A 19,177-nucleotide genomic window follows, 5' to 3' on the forward strand; every position below is an offset into this window, starting at 1 on the left:
TGAGGCTGTATGCTCACCTTTGCAGCTATCCAGATCAGGCTAAGGAAGCCTTCTGGGTGGGAATTGAAAGAATGAGCCTAGATCTTGAGAATAACGAAAGAAAGAAATCTAGATACATATGAATGTTCATTGTGTTGGATTCCACTCATACATTTAAGGTTTTGATAGAGAAGCTTGTGTCCCTTGTTCCAGGGGGCCACTGCTTGTAATACTCCCTATGTAAGGGTTCAACGTTTCAAAGACTCTTTGAGGAAATACGTTACTCTCTTTAATATGGTAGACATTAAGTCTTCTATCCACATTCCATATCTAGAAAATTTAAATAAAATGTTAATCCTCCTCTTTTTGAAAATATAAAAAGATAAGGATCCTAGACAGAAGTAATTTTTTTTCCCAGTAAAGTGCCTACTACCCTCAGAATATGTTATTGACCTCCTACTGGGAATATGTAAATCTTTCCAAAGGTCTTTGATCTCTTAAAAAGAATAGCCAACATTAAGTTTGTTTTGTTCTAATGACCTGCCAGAAGTCTCCCTCCCCATGCATCACGTTAAATCAGTCTCTGGTTCCAATTCTGTCTAATTCACTAGCTTATCAGAGATAAACTTCAAAATGTGTCATGTGAAGAATCAAGAAAATCTCTAAGAAAAAGTCTATATATCAATTAGCAGAATTCCAATAGGGATATCTTCTTGGCAAGGGTGGACTTTCCCTCATTTCAAGGAACCTATAAATTACCCTCTTTCTTCTATGACCTTGCGAATTTCAACAGAAAACATTCAGTGGCAGCTGGAGGCAAAGGGCTTATGTAGCTCCTCCCCGGAGGATTCTTGCTCGCTCCCTTTTTCTTTTGCCCTCAGACTAGTTTTGTATCTAGACCGATTCTTTGGTTCCTTTCCCACATGTGAAACAAATATATATTTTCTGTGGGAAACCCATAGTTGAATAAAGGGGTGAAAAGCATGATCATGTTTTATTTGCTTTTGTAAATAAGTTTCTCATAGTAGCCAGCTTAAAGCCCTGTATGCAATAGATACTTTTCAACTACTGGTGGAATGAATGAAAAATATAAACCATTGGTCTCAGTTCAAAAAGTGTTCCTTTCCCTCTCCTAGAAGGATAAAGGTAGCCATAGCTGTTCTTTCAAAGACCAAGATGTGATTCTTATTAGTCAGCCCTACCAAAGGAGTGACCACACCTTTACTAGGGGGTTGGCAAATAAGCGAACAATCTCCCAGACGCACTAAGTACAAAAATGTACGTGTACAAATATATAAACAGCTAGCCACTTGAGGCATAGGAGCAATTAATTTCAACATTGAAAACACCACTCACTTAGAACCAAAATATGTGTTTCTCAACTAAAATGCAAAAACACGGAACTGGCTAGCAGGGCTTTGTTCAACAGAGAAATATTCCTCCCAGATTCCTCCGGAAGGGGAACTCCAGGGCTCAAGCTACAATGCATTTCATTGTGTAGGTCTTGCTGAACTTCAGTCAGGTTGGAGAATCGGGGCTTGATGAGGCAACATGATTTATTCTTTTTCTCCACCACTTAGGGATAACAACTAGGAAACATCTACTTATTCCTTCTTCAATCATCATCAACTTTACTTGTTTGCTGTTTTTGGAGACAACCAATGATGAATAGCTCAACTGAACCCTATTTTTTAAAGGAATCTTTTATCCATTGTGGATAAATATGATAGGTCTGTATTTCTCCACCCCACCCCTCAGTTTTTGGTAGGTGTAATGTACCATTCCCTGAGCAATTACAAAATTATCACTCACATGAGAATATAGTTTGTACTTGATAACATGATAATTATATCTGTGTCTAGCAAGCTAATGGGACTTCATTAACTACAGCAAGGGAATCAGAACCATGTAAGACTTCAGTTCATGCTGTGCCCAGATAAATCAGGCCACTGGTAGGTGGCCTCTTTGACCATCCATGGTCATATATGATAGCTATTGGCTGGCACTTTGCTTGAACTAATTGTTTCTTCTTTCAAAAGTACAACTGCCCTGCAGTTTACAGGCTGTGTTAGGGCACAGCCTACAGAAACCCCAAATCTCAAATCTTCTTGCTTTTCTGGAATTTTTCATTTCTTCTGGGCTTTCAAATAGATGTTGCTGGAGTCCCACACAACTAGACACACACACTTTACTTATAGAATATACAGAGGAGACACAGTGTGTATTCCATGCTTCCATATACTTGAGCCCAGTTCACCCACACAGAGACAGCATAATAAAGATTGCTCCCAGTTGGTCAGACTCAAATGGCTGCCGTTGTGGTCCGCCAATGATACAGGCAAGGGATTGATTAGCCCGAACCCATCGCAATGATTTTGGAAATGGCACTTAGAAATATACTGTGCACATAAGGAAAACAGTAGCCATATGGGATGGGGAAAAGATCATTCATTTGGGAAGGCCAATGGTGACTATTTGGCTCTGGGAGCAAGCTGTGTCACTTTCTGGTACACTTTACGACAAGTCATGCTATGTCACAACATGCCTCCACCACAAGATAAAAGGACTCAAAGGCCAAAAGCCAACAGCAGAGGTGCAGCCACTGTGGACCTTTGAAGATGCAAAGTGCTGCAGTAACTTCTCGCAGTTGGATCATAACAACAATACCAAACTGACAGGAAGCCACCTCATGGTCACACATCAACACCAAAAACCACAGAAGAATCTGACTTTGGAAAGAGTTCCAGACGAATATCCCCCACCACACACACACACACACACACACACACACACACACACACACAATTACAAACACGAACATGTGACAGTGATTCCAACCACGGAGAAAAACAACTCTTGAGTAAATGAACACATGGGCATCTCAATAGTATGTTTTCAACAATACTGTTTTAGAGAACACATTATCAAAAAACTACGCTGGAAACAGTAACTGGAAAAGTTAAAAAAAAATGCTATCGATGAGGATTTGGTCATGCTTCATGCAACAGAAAACAGCGGCAAAACGGGGTGATGTCACATGGTGAAAACTGAGATACTTCACATGAAGAAATATGCCCAAACACGCTAGGGAAAAAATAAAGCCATGAGTTCATCTCCTTAAGCAGTACTCATTCACTGAGTTGAATGTGATAATCTGGCAATTTAGTAGCAGTGTTCTATGTATTGAGTACTGTCGAAGAAATAAAATATGCAAGATGGTATCATCAAAACAAGTGTAAGGGGGAAAAAAAAGTTGAGTATAAGAGCTTGGTCTCTGTTTTGTGGATAAAAGGACACGGATCCTGCTCTACAAACTGGAAACGGGACATGGGGAGGAGGAAGTCACTGGGAATGTGGACGTGGTATGCAGACAAATGGCACAGAGTCTGGTGGGCACCAAGACACATCAGGACAGGACAGAAACAGACACCAGGGGCTGGAGAGAAGCGTCCTCCTTCTCAACATCGATAACACTTGTTCCCATCACTGGTGCCATGACTGAAAACAGGGATTGTACCTGTTGGTTTGTTAGGTTTCCTGCAAAGAAGTTAGTGCGTCATCCAAAAGAATCAACAAACTAAACAAGAAAAGCAATATGCTATTTCCAATTTTTATGTGCTCTAGTTGGAGAGGGGTTTAAATATAAATATACATATATATATATAAATACATATATATACATATATATACTAGACAAGGGAATGAGATTATATGTATGTGTATACATATATATAATCTCTATCTTCCTGAATTCTTGGCAAATGGTTAGTCCTGTGGTGAGCAGTGAAGATAGAGGGTGGGGGTTGGGAGGAAGGTTAACGAAGAGCGCATACCGCTTTCGGCTTCTGCAAAACGACAAGAAAAAGAATTTAAAATCAAACAATTTGATAATAAGTTGACTGACACCAGAAGGAGAGAAGGAAGAAAACCTTTGTTTCAAATTATTTGAAGGATGCATGTGAAAACAAGGTTTTTCAGCAGAGCATGGAAACAGCGTCATGGGGTAAAACAACAGAGGAGGTAGTTCAACACAGGCTGGAGGCAAAGGGGTGGAGAGAAGAAGCTGGGTTCTCTGAATTTTCACACCCAGCTGCTTGGAGGATAGGGGAGGGGAGGAAATGGGAAATTCTTAGATGAAAAACAAAATCCTTATCTCAGGAAGGGTTAGAAACTCAATCCTTTTTAACATGGATATTGTGTTTGGTAAGTTCAGTGTTTTCTCAGAGGTGTGATCCACATTCCCTCAAACACACCTTTTTCCACAAGAACCAATGTGCTTCCACACTGAGACCAAGCCACATGTGAGGATTAAAGTTGGTAACTGCACACAGAAAGCCAAAACAAACCCAAACAAGTTCTTTTCACTCTTTTCTGAAAGAAAAAAAAACTAAAAATCTGTATCTATAAATATGGCTTTGTTGAAAACATCTCAGATTGGTGAGTTAATTGGAGGGTCCATCAAAGAAAAGATTTTTGTCTTCAGGGATAGCTGTTAGTTATTTTTCTTAGAATAGTGACAGCAGATTCACACTGAACCATTAACAGGCTTTTTCTCTCCCTCCTTGTGACCAAAATGTGGCAGGTGGGAGATGATAGGTCAAGGTTCAGGGTGCGGACTCCTGCTTTGAAATTATACCAGAATGGTCAAGAAACAATACACGGCATTAGTGCCACCCACACCATGACACTTCTTTGAGAGATGCACAGAAGTGATAAAGAGAGGAGACTGAATTACAGAGTTACCGACGTGGCAACATGAAGAATATCATTTGCAAAAACCCGGGAGACATGTTTCTCCCTACACAGGTGCCGGTGACTATTGGCCTCCATGTGGGAAAGCAGTAATTCCAGAAACATCCGCTTTATCTGTTGAACAGCAAATAGCCAGGACTCTGGGTTTTTTTTTTTTGCACATAATATTCTTCACTTTGCCAACACAGAAAAGAAAAATGTATATATACATACTTGTTAACTGCTATGGCCGTGTTCTACATGTGGCCACCAAATCCACCATTTTTTTTTCTTCCTCTTGGTTGATTTGGACTTTCAAAATAGCTTAGCCTTTGATCAGATTTTGTGAGCAATCTGATCTGGTGGTTAAGGTAATACAGCAAACACTGGATTGATTGACTTGCTTACAATCCAGTGTTTTTTCATTGTGCTTTGTTTGTTCTTTGTCAGAGACAGACCATACATTTGGAAGTCTGGCTTCATTGAGTTATTCATCCAGATAATGAAAACTCCTTAGATGGTGATAGCAGGCATCTTCTACTGTTGCCCTGCACTCACCGTATTAAGGCATATGTCAGAGGGTATCTGCACTCTACACTTGGGCATCCATAGGAAGACTTATTTACTATAGCTAGGAGGAAACCTAGCTATAGGTTTTGTCATTTCAGAGGACAAAAGCCCATGCATTTCTCAATGAGCTCTTTCTTCCAAACCCATTGATAAAAATTGGGGAGCAAAAAAATCAACTCTATTTTATCTGTAATACATATAGTCCTTCATCAACAAAATCCCCTGTTAATGGGATGCTTCCTTCTTCCAGTGTGAACTCATATATTGACTGGGCTGTTATCTATTTCAACCAGACTCAGTCCCTCATCAGTCTGATCTGCACATAATTAAGTGCAAAATAAATAAATAAAGAGAGCTCCTGCCTCTGAGCCTGCTCTCCTGACTAATTTGCATGAAGCTGATACTCTGCCACCTGGATTTTGGTTGCACCGGGAAAAGCACATATGGTACACAATAGGCTGCTTGCAATTTGGCTATCGGGAGAGCTGGCGTGTCCCATCACAGCCCTGCCCCATCCCTGCCGTGAAGGAGGCCAGAATCCACCTGCTTCACGCTCACCGCAGTAAAAAGGGGTTTGAGGACAGGGGCTGCCCCCGATTTTGTGCACAGAGGGTAAAAAGTGCAAGTTGGCATGATCAGCTGGCGATCTGGATGCCTCATCACTCTCCTCCGGAGAAACACTTTCTGAATGCCCACTGGGGCATGAGATGGAAGTGGCAGTATCTGGTTGGGTACGCCATGAGAAGTGCCCGAGGGCCCGAAATGTGCTGCATCAGGGTTCCAAGTACATCAATAACGTGTAAGAAACAAGTGGGGAGACCCAGACTCTTAGTGCACTCTCACATCTCGTAAATGTCAGCCGGCCACCAGGCTGTGGCAAACTTACCGGCTCTCTCGGTTGGCGGACTTGTACTCAATGGCTATCATCAGGAGCTTGAGCTTCACAAAACACAGCCTGCAATGAGATGGAGAAACCTCCCAGTCAGTGCTTCTGAATGACCAGAGCCACACGACACTGTTACGACCTCTCCATCGCCCGATGCACTCATTATTCCAGGGACCTCCATTCCATAGTCACTGTGCCAAAGGGAGGGGGTGGGAGCGACACCTCCCCATCCTCCCCATTAAACCTGATTTCTCGCAAGTGATAAGGCGCTGAATGTTCAAAGTGCAAATTGCACTCGGGTCTGGATGTCTAGACACAGACCCCAAGCAGGGATTTGTGCCTGGGGATTTATGCTGGGCCAGATTCATTAGTTACTCAGTCGGGTAGTAAAATGTTAACTGCAGGAGGAGGGAGGTATTTGGAGCAGCTGGACCTGTTATTTGGATTCCATTTCGGTCTTTTGTACAAATGGCTCGTATTGTTGTTCCGAGCAGACCCCTGTGTGCTCAGAATGATGGTAATAATCCTTAGCCTCCGTGTAACTGCCCAGCACATGACTGTGGCACCGTCACTCTTGGCCTCATCCAAGCTGTCTCACCTCATCTGCCCGGTGCTCTCACTTGCAGCCCAGCCTGCTTTGAGGTTGCCTCGTTCCTGCCTTGATGCGATTCCTCCCCCACATGCCTTCTCTTCTTCCAGCCCTTCCTCCCAGGCCCCCGTCAAGTCCAACCTTCTGTGCAGCTCTTCTGTAGCCCACCGCCACCCTCTGGCTCTCTGTTCCCAGAGAGCCACAACCTGCAACAACCTGCAACAACCTCCTTCAACCCGAAGTCAGCCGCACACTGGCTGTGGCTGCTCCCCGTTGCATTCTGTGTCTGAACTTTATCTCCTCAACCAGTGTGACTTCTTCAAGAGTCTGAGACTTATTTAGGGGCTCCTGGGTGGCTCAGTCGGTTAAGATTCCGACTCCTGACTCTGGCTCAGGTCATGATCTCAGGGTTCATGAGATCGAGCCCTGCATTGGGCTTGACAGCACAGAGCCTGCTTGGGATTCTGTCTCCCTCTCTCTCTCTCTCTCTCTCTGCCCCCCCCCCCACTTGCTCTCTATCTCTCTCAAAAAATAAATTTAAACAAAACTTAAAAAAAAAAGTTTGGGACTCATTTGGAATTCCCCATAGTACTGTCCGTGGAACCACTGACACACAGAAGCTAAATAAATGAAAGGTTTTGCTTACTGGGGTTCTAAGAAAATAATAAAAGATCCAGTAAAGTATTTATGGGTAAAGATGTTCAAGGTGGTAATATTTATACAGAATAAAAAACAAGTTACCTAAATGTCTAATAATGAAGCAATGGTTAAGTAAAGTATGGTACAATATGGTTTTAGCATTCAAGATGAGTTTTTAAAGAATATTTCAAGGTATAAGATTAATAAATGATTGTCATATAGATACAAACTTCTAAATTATTTGATACAATTAGGTGAAAATACATATTTATATACTCAAAGAAATAAAAGCACACACAAAAGAATTACATACATTCTATATGCCAAGTATCAACAATGAGCATATGTTTTAAGGACTTTCTGGATAATAAAACATTGGCTGACTGATAGATTGAGAAATGAGTTGATGGTTATTGATGGGTTGATGGCTGCAGCCCCATAAGGGGGTAGGGGTGCACCGGTTCACAAGTCAGGGCCATCCTTGGTGCTCTCCTTTAGTCCCTACAATATCCCTGAGAGAGAGAGAGAGAGAGAGATGGCCTCAGTTATTCCAACATCTACTTGTATCTCTATATCACGGGTGATGAAACTGAGGCTCAGAACACCCATGTTAACTTGCCCAAGATCCCCAACTAATACCTGGCAGGATACACATCCTTAGCCCCAGGGAAGCCTATTTCTTACTGGGAGAGATAGATAAAAAGCAAATATACAAGTGGTAATACATTTCCAGAGGAGGAAAACACTGTGCAGAAAACAAAACAACCGAAGAGGACGAGGAGTACCTGGGAAGACCCATAAATACAGGGAACCAACTGGTGTTGCCAAGGGGGAGTAGGAGGAGGGTGGGCAAAATGGGTGAAGGGGAGTGGGAGGTACAGGCTTCCAGTTATGGACTGAATGAGTCAGGAGATGAAAGGCACAGCATAGGGAGTATTGTCGGTGGTACTGTATCGCGTTGTATGGTGACAGATGGTAGCTCCACCTGTGGTGAGCATGCAGCATAACACGCAGAACTGTCCCAATGTTGTACACCTGAAACTAATGTCACACTGTGTGTCAACTATCCTCCAACAAAAACCCCCAAAACCAAAACAACCAACCAAACAAAAAAGGGCAACTGGGACGATGTGTTATCTGCAGTGGTCCAAGAGGACCATCCTGAGAAAGTGAAGTTAGAGCACTGAGCCCTGGAGGTGATGAGAAGAGGCAGGCAATGAGGATCTGGAGAAAAATCTTTCCAGGGAATGGCAGCAGCAAGTGCAAGGGTCCCGAGGCAGGAAGGAACTCGGGGTGTCTGAAGATCAGCAACAAGGGCAGCTGGACTGCAGCAGGGTGAGCAAAGTCACAAGTGACAGTGATTAGGTCGGGGAGGTAGGCAGGAGCAAGTTTGCGAAGACTGCTGGCCACAGCAATGAGTCTGCTGCTCTGTCATTTATTCTAAGTGAAATGGGAGGCTTTGGGCTGGTTTCAAATAGAAAAGTGGCATAATCATGTGTGAGACTTTGTGGCTGTGTTGCTTGCAGGCAAGGGCTTGGTGAAGGCCTCATGCTCTCCGGTGGGAAGAAGACCGAATTGCTCATTCCTACATGTGAGGTCACGGTCTTCCTATTGCTTTCAACAGACAGATTTCAAAGGACCACTTCATCTAGGCACATTTGGGCTCTCCCGGTGATTTGCAGGTTTGCTGATTCCTGCCAGCAGACTCTAATGACCTGGGCTTTGTGCTGATTACGCAGTTTGCTGAAACACCAATCCAGGTATCCAACTACAGCTGGAAAAACGCTCTTCTTAATTTATGTCCCATAGAGAACTGCTAACATGCACCCTTTATGGGGCTGTTACTTGTGGAGCTTAAATTGTTTAAAATATCAGATGGCTCATGCAATATTTGTTGAACCAAATTACCAGGGTAGGTAACCACTTTCTAATGTAAATAACAGCTAAATGCCAAAATCTCAAGGAGAAAGCTGCTCTTAGCACATGTCACGAAGAGGCCGATATGCTGATACCCTATGAGCAGCTGGCCACTCTGTTTTGGGTCTCTGTGGTTCATGGGATCATGGACCTTAATTGCTTTAATGACCTGATCCTGTTGGTAGAAGCAAAGAAATAGTCCACAGTAATGGTGAATTATGTCTTCCTAGGTACTACAGTATCATTTACCAACTAGGTATAAAAAGAGAGAAGTTTTCCAACGCAGGATAGTCAGTAAAATCTACACGGCCTTGTGCACATTCCTTAACCTAGCAGGGTGGACCAAGGAGATCTCTGAGTCCTCTTTCATGACTTCCAAATCCGTATCTAAGATGACTGATTGTACACTGCTTTACAGAAGCCTCTTTTTAAGAAGCTCTTTGACCCAAACCCAGCCTTTACTCACTGGTCAAAGGGGGAGAGGGCAGGGACAGAGTGATGTCAACAAAGTAATCATATGCAAATAGTGCCACAACCATGGATTATGGGATTCAGGCCCGCCCTTCTCACAGAGATGACAAAGAGGGGCAACTTGCTCAAGGTCAAATGGCCTTTACGAAGAAAGGCCAAAAGTGGAAATTAAATCTCAGTGGTGGCCAGAAGCCCAGCATGGAGCATTAGGCAGTGCAGCATGTTTAAAAATTCAGAATGAGATACTAACAGGTGATTTCATATAAAAACTAGCCTTTCAGCTTTCCTTGATAAGTCAATCATAAATAGCCACACTGGAGCCACATTCTGTATAGCTAAAAGGGATGCGAGCTTGATGCCCTTATACCTCTGGATGGGACATGTGCTCTCCACTATGCCAAGGTCCCCTGCACTCCTTACCCTACCTCCTCATTCTTCACTCTTTGTTGCTCACTCCTGCCTCCTACAGACACCTAAGTTTTTAATCTCTGCTCTAACTAGTATCTTCTGCATGTCCACAAAAAGCACATCTTGAGTAATTTGCAATTTGCTCTAGAAACAGAACTACATCCCCCCTATTAAACATCAGGTTTTTTTTGTTAGATCCTGCCACAGAGAGTTAGCCAAACTAGGGTGGTGGGCTCAAGGCTGCAGCAGAGGTACAGTCTCTGTTGGGGGGTCCTGGAGGTAAGAACAGACCAAGGCTAGGAACAGGAGTGCTGGGGTGTGGTAATCACTTGTTTACTCATCTCTCTGCCCTCGAGTTGAGCTTCTTCAGTGCAAGACACATGCTTTGTCTCCCTGGAATTCTGCAAAGTGCAAAGAGTGCAAGGCACATTTAATAAACGATGATTAAATGCAGGAATGACTGGGGAGCAGAATCTCATGAGGTGCTGGAAGTATACATAAGAGATAAAGTGGTAAACTAGGAAAGTCGAAGCAGGGAAGGCTTGGGAGTTGAGTATCAAATCCTGAAACAAGGTGCCTCTTGCTCATTAGAAGCAAAGAGACTGGAAAAGAAGGATATAGAAAAAAAGAATAGCAGCGATGTACTCTAGGGATCTCACATTCGCCTTGAATCAATGTGCCAAAATGCAAATACAATTCTAAGATACAGACAGCAATTTATCCTTGGGAATCTCTACAGATCCTCCTACAAGGGGTGTGCTTCTCAGAACACGTCTTCAGACCAGCCAGGATTGATGTCCTGAGATTAAATATTTACTTGTATCATTGATACCATTGTTTTTGGTAAAGCAAAATAAGCTTTGCTCATCCAGTTTTTATAGTCCTTCTTATGGTTTTACTCAGTGTCTCCACATAGATAGGACCGGGGGTGGATGAGAAAGGGGCTTAGGTTGAGGGAGGGTATAAGAAAGAGAAGCTAGACCGCCTTTACAATGGAAAACAGGATAAAATCAGCCATAAGTTAGCAGGAATTCAATTCTTGTTTCTAAAATAAAATGTCCCAATATGTCCAATGCAGGAAGTTGCTGCTGGTTGTGAAAATAATTACAGGGGAACAGAAATGACTTTTTTCCAGAAAAAAAAAATGTCACTTGTCACAAAAAGGTCTTAAACCAGCAATCTGCAATAAAACTGTTGTAATAACAAGTTAGATTGCTTTCTTGGTAATTATTAAGTAGAGATCTACCAAATTTGACAATGACATTATATAAGGCCTTTTTTTTTTAGTGCTAGCATCATCTGTTAAATACAGTAGTTTCAACCCAGATGTTCCTGAACAAAGGCTCTTAAGAATTAGAGTCCAACTGTTTCTACCTACCCAGAGGGACATAAATTGTTCTTGCCATTAAATCAGCCTCCTTGACTAGAAAGATTGCTTGCTGATGTGAATTAAGCGAAGAAACCTGTCTCAGAATCTGTACTTTCGAATGTGCCCAAGAAGGGTGTGTGAAGATGTGGTTTGGGGCTGTTGAAAATGAGTCACCTAGGAGTGAGTGGGTGAAGAGAGAAGAGGTAGCTTTCATTGTGCCCTGCAAACCCAGCTTCCCCTGAAATACAGGCCCCTCTTCTGCGATCCAGAGGGACCCTGGCAATGTCAGGCTGATGCATGTAATCAGAGTAGATGTGGATGTAAATACTGTGCATTGGGAAACCAGATCTTTAGGATCTAGGGGCTAGAATGAAAAAGATTCAGATTTAGGAGCTTTGATTTAAAATGATAGGCTCTCGAAATGGAAACATCTAGTTAAAGGAAATTTGAAACAGCAGGATTTATAAGACTCAGGACCAAGAAAAAGGAAGTGATTTAAAATGCTCATGGAGATGTTCAGATTTCATTTCCCAATAGCTTTGATAGAGGTGGAGCGGGCATCAGAACACCCCCACCTGAAACACACACGCATGCGTGCACACACACACACACACACACACACTCACAATATCTCCACTACCACACCTGAGACACTTGATTTTATTAATAATTACATTCTTTGATATAGACAGCGAGCATTTGCCTAAAATATGAATAAATGCATTTTAGAAAACTGTATTACTATTATTAGTCAGAAACAAAATGTAAACTGTGTGTTTGTTATGTGGACCTAATATCAAGTGAAGCCCCTAACATCTCATTTCCAACAGACTGCCTCCTTGACCCTCCTGAAGAGAATTCTAGATGTGCCACTGTCTCTGTGGCCTTCGATTAAAAGTTTAACAGATTTTAGGGGCACCTGGGTGGCTCAGGCAGTTAAGCATCTGACTCTTGATTTCAGCTCAGGTCATGATCTCATGGTTCATGGATTTAAGCCCCATATTGGGCTCTGCACTGACATTGTGGAGCCTGCTTGGGATTCTCTCTCTCTCTCTCTCTCTCTCTCTCTCTCTCTCTCTCTCTCCATCTCTCTATTCCCCTCTCCCCCACCTCTCTCTCCCTCAAAACTTAAAAAAAAGTTTTAACAGTTTTTAGGGTCATTTGTTTATTCACTAACATGTAGAAAGATTACTGGTCATCTCTGGGTCTCTGTAGTAGAAATCATCATAAATATTGTATTCCTATCTGTGTTCATAAATGTTGTCTTAACTACAATACCACCCCTCAAATAATTAGATGAATAGGGCCACCTTGTTCAGGAAAAATATTTTTTAAAGATGAGACTTGAGTCCCTCCACAATTTCTAACAAAATTCTCATTTCTGCAGCCTGGCTAAATGAATCCATCAAATGACAATCAGGCTTGCCAGCTTCTCTCTGCTCAATGTTCAAATTCAGAAATCCTTCCCTAAAATCTACTGATCTGCTAGAACTCAAGTTCAAGTGCCTCTAGTTTTCATTTTACAGGAGACCCAGCTTTCCCCAGGTAGTCTTAAATCTCCCTCAAGCAGCTTCACTGGAAAGATCTGTCCATGCAGAACAACACAGCACGAGAGCATGATTTTCTTCTTGTTTAGGAGCCCTGAATGCAGGTGGACGAGGGGATGGAGAAGCCCCCTCCAACCTCTACACTGTCTTCAGTCATCACAAAAGCATCCATGCTCACATCTAGACCGAGGGCAGAACTCCTGCCCTGTAGCACCGCGAAGATCTGACCAGAGTTCCCCCAAGTTACCCAGGCATTAAATACTCCACATCAAATCTGAATTTTAACTACTCCATCAGCTGCAGGGGGACAGAGAGAGACACACTGTATTTTAAATACATCTTTTGTCCTAATCCCCTCTGAGCTGTAAAACCCAATACAATTAAGCTTTTATATTTTGCAAGCGATGAATGACTGACTAATACCCTCACTGAGAAAGCCAGGACCTGGAACATGGTGTTCTTGCCATAACCCAACCTCAGAACCTGTGGTTTCCTCCTGCTCCTCCTTCCCCACTTCTCTGGTCTCCCCTCTGCCTTCACTTTCTTGTCTGGAGGCAGACAAAAAAACCTCTGTCGCTGTTTCCCCCTGAAAACATCACACGTCAAAAGAAATCTGATTTGTCTCTTTCTCCCATCTAAAAGGGAAATCAGTTTGCTGTTGTTGGAAAATCGAAGAGATGCTATGTGGCTCCCAGCCTCCCGACTGCTTACTGCTTAGAATTCCCTCTTCCCTCTTTATTCCCTCTCTGAATCCAATCTCCTTACAAGACACAGCTCAAGTGTCTTCTCTTCTAGGAAGCCTCTCCTGCTCACCCCCCAGCCTACAGGGAGTTCTCACCCCCTCTCTCAGCCTCTGTCCTCCAGTGTGCACCCATCAAATACTTCTCCATAGGTGCTTAGTTCTCGCTGAGGATGGGTATTCTTTCTTTCTTTTTTTCCAAATGTTTATTTATTTATTTTGAGAGAGAGAGCACATGCGCACATGTGAGTAGGGGAGGGGCAGAGAGGGAGGGATACAGAATCCCAAGCAGGCTCCACGCTGTCAGCACAGAGCCTGACTCGGGGCTCAATCTCATGAACCATGAGATCACAACCTCAGCCGAATCAAGAGTCGGATGCTTAACTGTCTGAGCCACCCAGGTGCCCTGGGTATTATTTTTCTTCGCCAGACTTAAAACTCTCTGAAAGCAGCCACTGTAGGGAAACAGAGTTCTTTACTTTTCATTTATAAGTACTGTCGTTAATCCTTTAAGGTGTGCATACTTGATTAAATCTAATTGCAGTTTCCTTTAGAGATGGCACCATGCCTGGCACACTGCACACATACCCTAAGTTTATTAAATATCTAGTCGACTGACTGGCTGGTGACTGACAGACCACTGACTGCCTGCAGAACTTTTCTAGAGGGTAAGAGTAAGTATAACCTGGAAATGCCACAATGGAATCCCTTTCTTTCTTGGTGCTTATGTTGTACTTGATGGGACAGGACTGGAGGAGGTGGGAAAAGAGGAGGTGGGAGAGGGAAAAGAATATCGGCACTATTGAGAGATAAGTAATGTTCCTATTTCAGAGATGAGGATCCTGGGGTAAACACCATGTCCAAAGTCAGGCAGCTGGTAACTATCAGAGGAAGGAGGTATGGAGAAATCAAATACCTTGTCCCAAATTACACATCCACCAAGTGGCTGCTCTGAGGGTTTGAGATTCCAAGGTCACACTCTACAATATCAAGCATCATCCTATTATGGGGACCGATCAAATACAAGACCTTTTAGTGGCAAACATGGCCTCAGACAGCAGCTCCTTGATTCCTGCAAGCTTGGTGCTGGCCCCTCGCACCCTCCATGGTCCCTTGCTGGGGAAGGTGGGGAATGGGAGGGAGAGGGAGCAGGTGGTTTTGTGGTGTTCAGAGCACAATGGATGGCACCTTCTCTTTCAGATCCCAAAGCTCCTTTGCCTTGATCGTACTGTCACACAGACCCAGGGGCAAGCCAGCTATGCAAAATGAAGGGGGGTTGCTTAGGAGTTGCTGGCTCTTAAAAGGAACACCCTAAGGGCATCCTGGGGAAGGTCTAGGACATAGCCACCATGATCTTGCCAACAAAGCCAAGAGGCACCTTTGTGGGTTGCATCCTGAATTGTCCTTATTTCCTCTGCATCTTGGCATTTAGCGCTTCTCTGTTCTCTGCAGCCTGAAGTTGCTCTCATGATGTCCAGTGGAAACCTCACCAAGAGCATTAAAGGGCTCAGCACCCCAAAGCTTTTTTCCTATACTGATTTGGATAAGGCATGGAGAGAGGGCAGAGCAGTCAGGAGTGTGCCTGGCGTGGCAGAGTGTAGATTCAGCCTGTCTTCCAGGAGATTGAAGAAAATGTGAAGCAGGAATGGTGGCAAGGAAACTCACACAAAGGCCCAAATGTTAACATTAGCTTGTCAAATATGGCCCACCCATATTCTATGATTTGCCTAAAATCAGAGAGAAACATTCCAGTGACTGAGCCCAAAGTGCGGAGTAAGGGGAGTTTATTCCAGCCTGTGGTGTAGAGGGATGAGGAAGGAGGGGGTAGGGGGAGGTCCCAGGCATCAGACTTTGAATCAGAATCACCTGTCTTTGCTTATAAAAAAAAGTACAGATGTGGGGGACTCCCCCAGATATTAAAATCCGGAGATGGAGTCTAGAAATCTCTCCACTTAGTACACTCCCCGGGAGATTCTTAATTAGCCAGCTTTCCTCCAGCAGCTCCTCCAAGCTGCTCTCAATTACACAGGCCCAGCATCAGAACTCTGGCTCTGTCACTTGTGCACTAGGTGGCTTTGGAGGGGCACCAACATCCTCTGAGTCCCAGTGTCCTTGTTCATAAACCAGGAAGCGTGGCATTAATAGAAACCACAGGGTTGTTGTGTGGATAAAATGAGAAGACGTAAATGAAATATTTAGAAATGGTACTGTGTTTTGTCTAAGTTAGTGACACACGGAACAAAGGTGCATCTTCTGATGACACACGCAGTGAGGCCACAAGGCCGGTGCCCAGAAGTCTGAGGACATAGCTGGTGTGAGTCTCCCCCGGGCAAGAGGGAACACCTCTCCACTAGAAATTTTTAAAAAGCTTGCCTTGTGGGGGCCTTCGGCCCTCCTGCCTCTCCTCTTCCCCACTCTGTTCTCTGGGGAAATAACTTCAAATTTCATCTGTGTATCCTGCTCCCTTATCTTTCCACAGAACGTTTCTCCTGGCTTCTGAGAAAACTCCAAGCTCTCCTGGGCGGTGATCCCATCCTGCAAGGGGGCATACTGCCAGCTAGGGGAAGAGCAAATTTATTTCTTTTCATGCTTTAAGACGTTATTGGCTGCATATTGTTTTAATGCAGCACATAATTACAGAAACCACTCTGAAAATCTGTATATTTTATCTGTGCTTTATTGTCCCCAGAATATTCCCCAATTCTTTTTCTTCTACATGAACCAGCTTAAAATATATTTCAGCGTCCTTTATGTCATCTCGAAATTGAATAGCCAATTCTTACTGTAATGAAAATACTTATGCGCCAGCCCGGTGATATACAACACTACACTCTAATTACGGCTGTGCTTTAATTAACCTGAATTGAAGAGTGTTATCATTAAACTGCTGGTAACTTTGAGTTATGGCTTTTCTTTAATTTAAAGTAGAAAACACAGATAATTAAGCCTCCAGATAATCAAATGCTTGAGGAGAGCTTCAATGTTTTGGGATGTTCCTAAATCTCATTAAATGTCCTTTCTTTATTGATTATTCCTACCTCTGCTGTATCATTGTGTTAAACGAATAATAGCACTAAGTTGAACACATTCTCACTCACATCAGAAGTTTGTGGGTTTTTTTTTTTTTGTATTCTAGAAGCTGTGCTGAACAAATATTAAATTCTCTGACAACGAGGTGTGTCTGAAAGATTCTCTCCTCCTCAGGACATGTTCTAAACATGCAAATCCATCAAAGGAAATATTTACAGCAGCCACTAGTGTCCAGCTCTTGAGCTGGCTCTGAAGGGCAGTGAAGTTTCACACCACCCAGGGAGTTCTTGACAAAGTCACACGGCAGTGGGGCCAGGCCCAGGGTATCAATGCAGATCTGGCCTGGTTTAAGACAACAGAGAGGGGAGGACCTACACTAACCCCTTCTTTACAACAAATTAGAGCCAGTTAGCATCCGGTAGAAATGCAAGTGCACATCAGGTTTTCAAGAGAGGCCAAAAATCTTGTTTTTATGTGAAATACCACTATTTTGAAATATTTGCAATTAACTGTTAAGAAATGAAACACTGCACAGGGCACTTAAGGGAGTCAAATTTACCTTGTGGGTATCCCAGTTGCAGCCTCTAGGGGGAGCAATTCTAACCTTGCGGTTTAATGCTCTTAAAACAAACTGACTTGGCTCTCCTTGGCTCTCCGCAGCAGAGTAAGAAAAGCAGTGGGAATGCAGGCTTCCGAGGAAGCACTCATGGTAGATATAAACACTGGTCAAGCCAGGGAAAATCAACAGCCAAGGAGGGCATCTTCACACACACCTCTGCTAATGCCCCCAATGCCATAGGACCCCTCTGGGTACTGGCAGCTTTGCCGTGTGCTCAGACCACCCCTACATTATATAGGAGGCCTCCATTTTTTTTTTTTTTTTAACATAGAACCAGCCTCTATTAAAAGTCTTGAATTCTCCTGGGCTTTCTATCCTAGGCAGTCCAAACCCCAAGGTGGAGAAAATCCCCTGGGACAGCCTCAATGTTCCAGGACCTGAGGCCTCTGAATGGTTAACTTCTTTCTGTGGCAGAAAGAGAAATAGCTCTCACAGAAAGGAACACATGGGAGTTACAATAGGGCATCCATTTTCAGAAAATAACTCCTTCCGAATCAATTACCTATTCACTTTTCCAGTCCATTTAGTGTTTAAACTTTCGCTTAGAGACAGGGTGGGAAATTTCAGTAAAGAGCCAAACCGTTTTGGATTGCTTAGGGTCTGGGCCCAGGGACAGACACAGTACACCTGCTGTGTCCTGTGACAGGAGTCTCCAGGTAAACACCACCTCCCAGGTGTTCTGTCCCCTCTCTGCTCTGCACAGAACAGAAAGCTAGAAGACAGAAGAGCCCAAGGGTCCCCAGGACTATCCTTTTTAGACCTCCCTTTCCAGAAGGTGGGTTTCATTTGTAGGTACTCAGCACAAGGGAATAGCTTTTCATCCTCAGCCCAGTGGTTCCAAGATTCCCCTATTTCTGCCCAGTTTTTATCAGCAAGACTGAGGTTATCAAATCTTTTGCTAAAGTGTCAATGGATTAACAAGGCTTAATGTTTCAACATTCCCAGGGAGTTTATGCTTTCATAGGGGACAAAACCCCCGTTTGACTTGCACCCAACATTTGAGATTCCAAGTGGGAAATCTAAGGCATCATCATGATGGAAGTTTCTCGGGGTCCAGGACCCGTGTAACTCTTGAGTTCATATCCCTTAAATGATCACCTATGCTACTTTGAGGGGCCATGGCCAGCTGGGGCTGCCTCTTGTTCAAATCCATCCTGCTGAGCCAATAATAAGGAAAAGCTAAGCCTTCTCATTGTCATAACATGGTGGTTGTTCATGTCAGGAGCTAAATTGCTAAGAGCTTCTCAAGGCCTCCTTCCATACATTTGGTTCCACATTTCCTCAGCAGTATTTGAATGCACTTTGAATAATGGCTTCTCGGATGTCTCTATGATCTGATTTGACTGAAAGATATTAAAATTCCTTTCATCAAGGAGCAGGCAAGATTTGTTTTCATCCTGGTAAAAAGACATGGGTTCCTGCCACCCATCATACTGTGTCTACACCACAGGAGCCTAATTCAAGACATGCAGGAACACTGTGGTTCATAATTTAATGCAAATAATGGACCTAAGTATAAGGTTCTCAGAGCTGTGGGGAAAAGTAGGGCCAGCAGAAATCCCCAAGGCAGAGACCATGTAATGACCCACCTTCCTGTTCACCACACAAGACAGAGCACACAGGTTACCCTCAGTAATTGTTGAGTACCCCAGCTGTGTTGGGCAGGCGTAAGGTATCTTCCCT

General features: G+C 43.5%; 1 protein-coding gene across 5 annotated transcripts in view; it reads right to left on the reverse strand.

The window, feature by feature from the left end:
- KCNMA1 (potassium calcium-activated channel subfamily M alpha 1) overlaps positions 1-19,177 on the reverse strand; it is a 731,687-nt gene that overhangs the window by 141,351 nt on the left and 571,159 nt on the right. For all 5 annotated transcript variants that reach the window (XM_047073026.1, XM_047073024.1, XM_047073023.1 and 2 more), the window contains one exon: positions 6,167-6,235. In XM_047073026.1, coding sequence (XP_046928982.1) covers positions 6,167-6,235 — 69 coding nt within the window. The remainder of the gene's footprint in view (positions 1-6,166; positions 6,236-19,177) is intronic.

Source organism: Lynx rufus, unplaced genomic scaffold (assembly GCF_022079265.1).
Source record: "Lynx rufus isolate CCGP_SWC_20201006 ecotype Redwood Valley unplaced genomic scaffold, mLynRuf1.p SCAF_11, whole genome shotgun sequence".
NCBI lineage: Eukaryota > Metazoa > Chordata > Mammalia > Carnivora > Felidae > Lynx > Lynx rufus.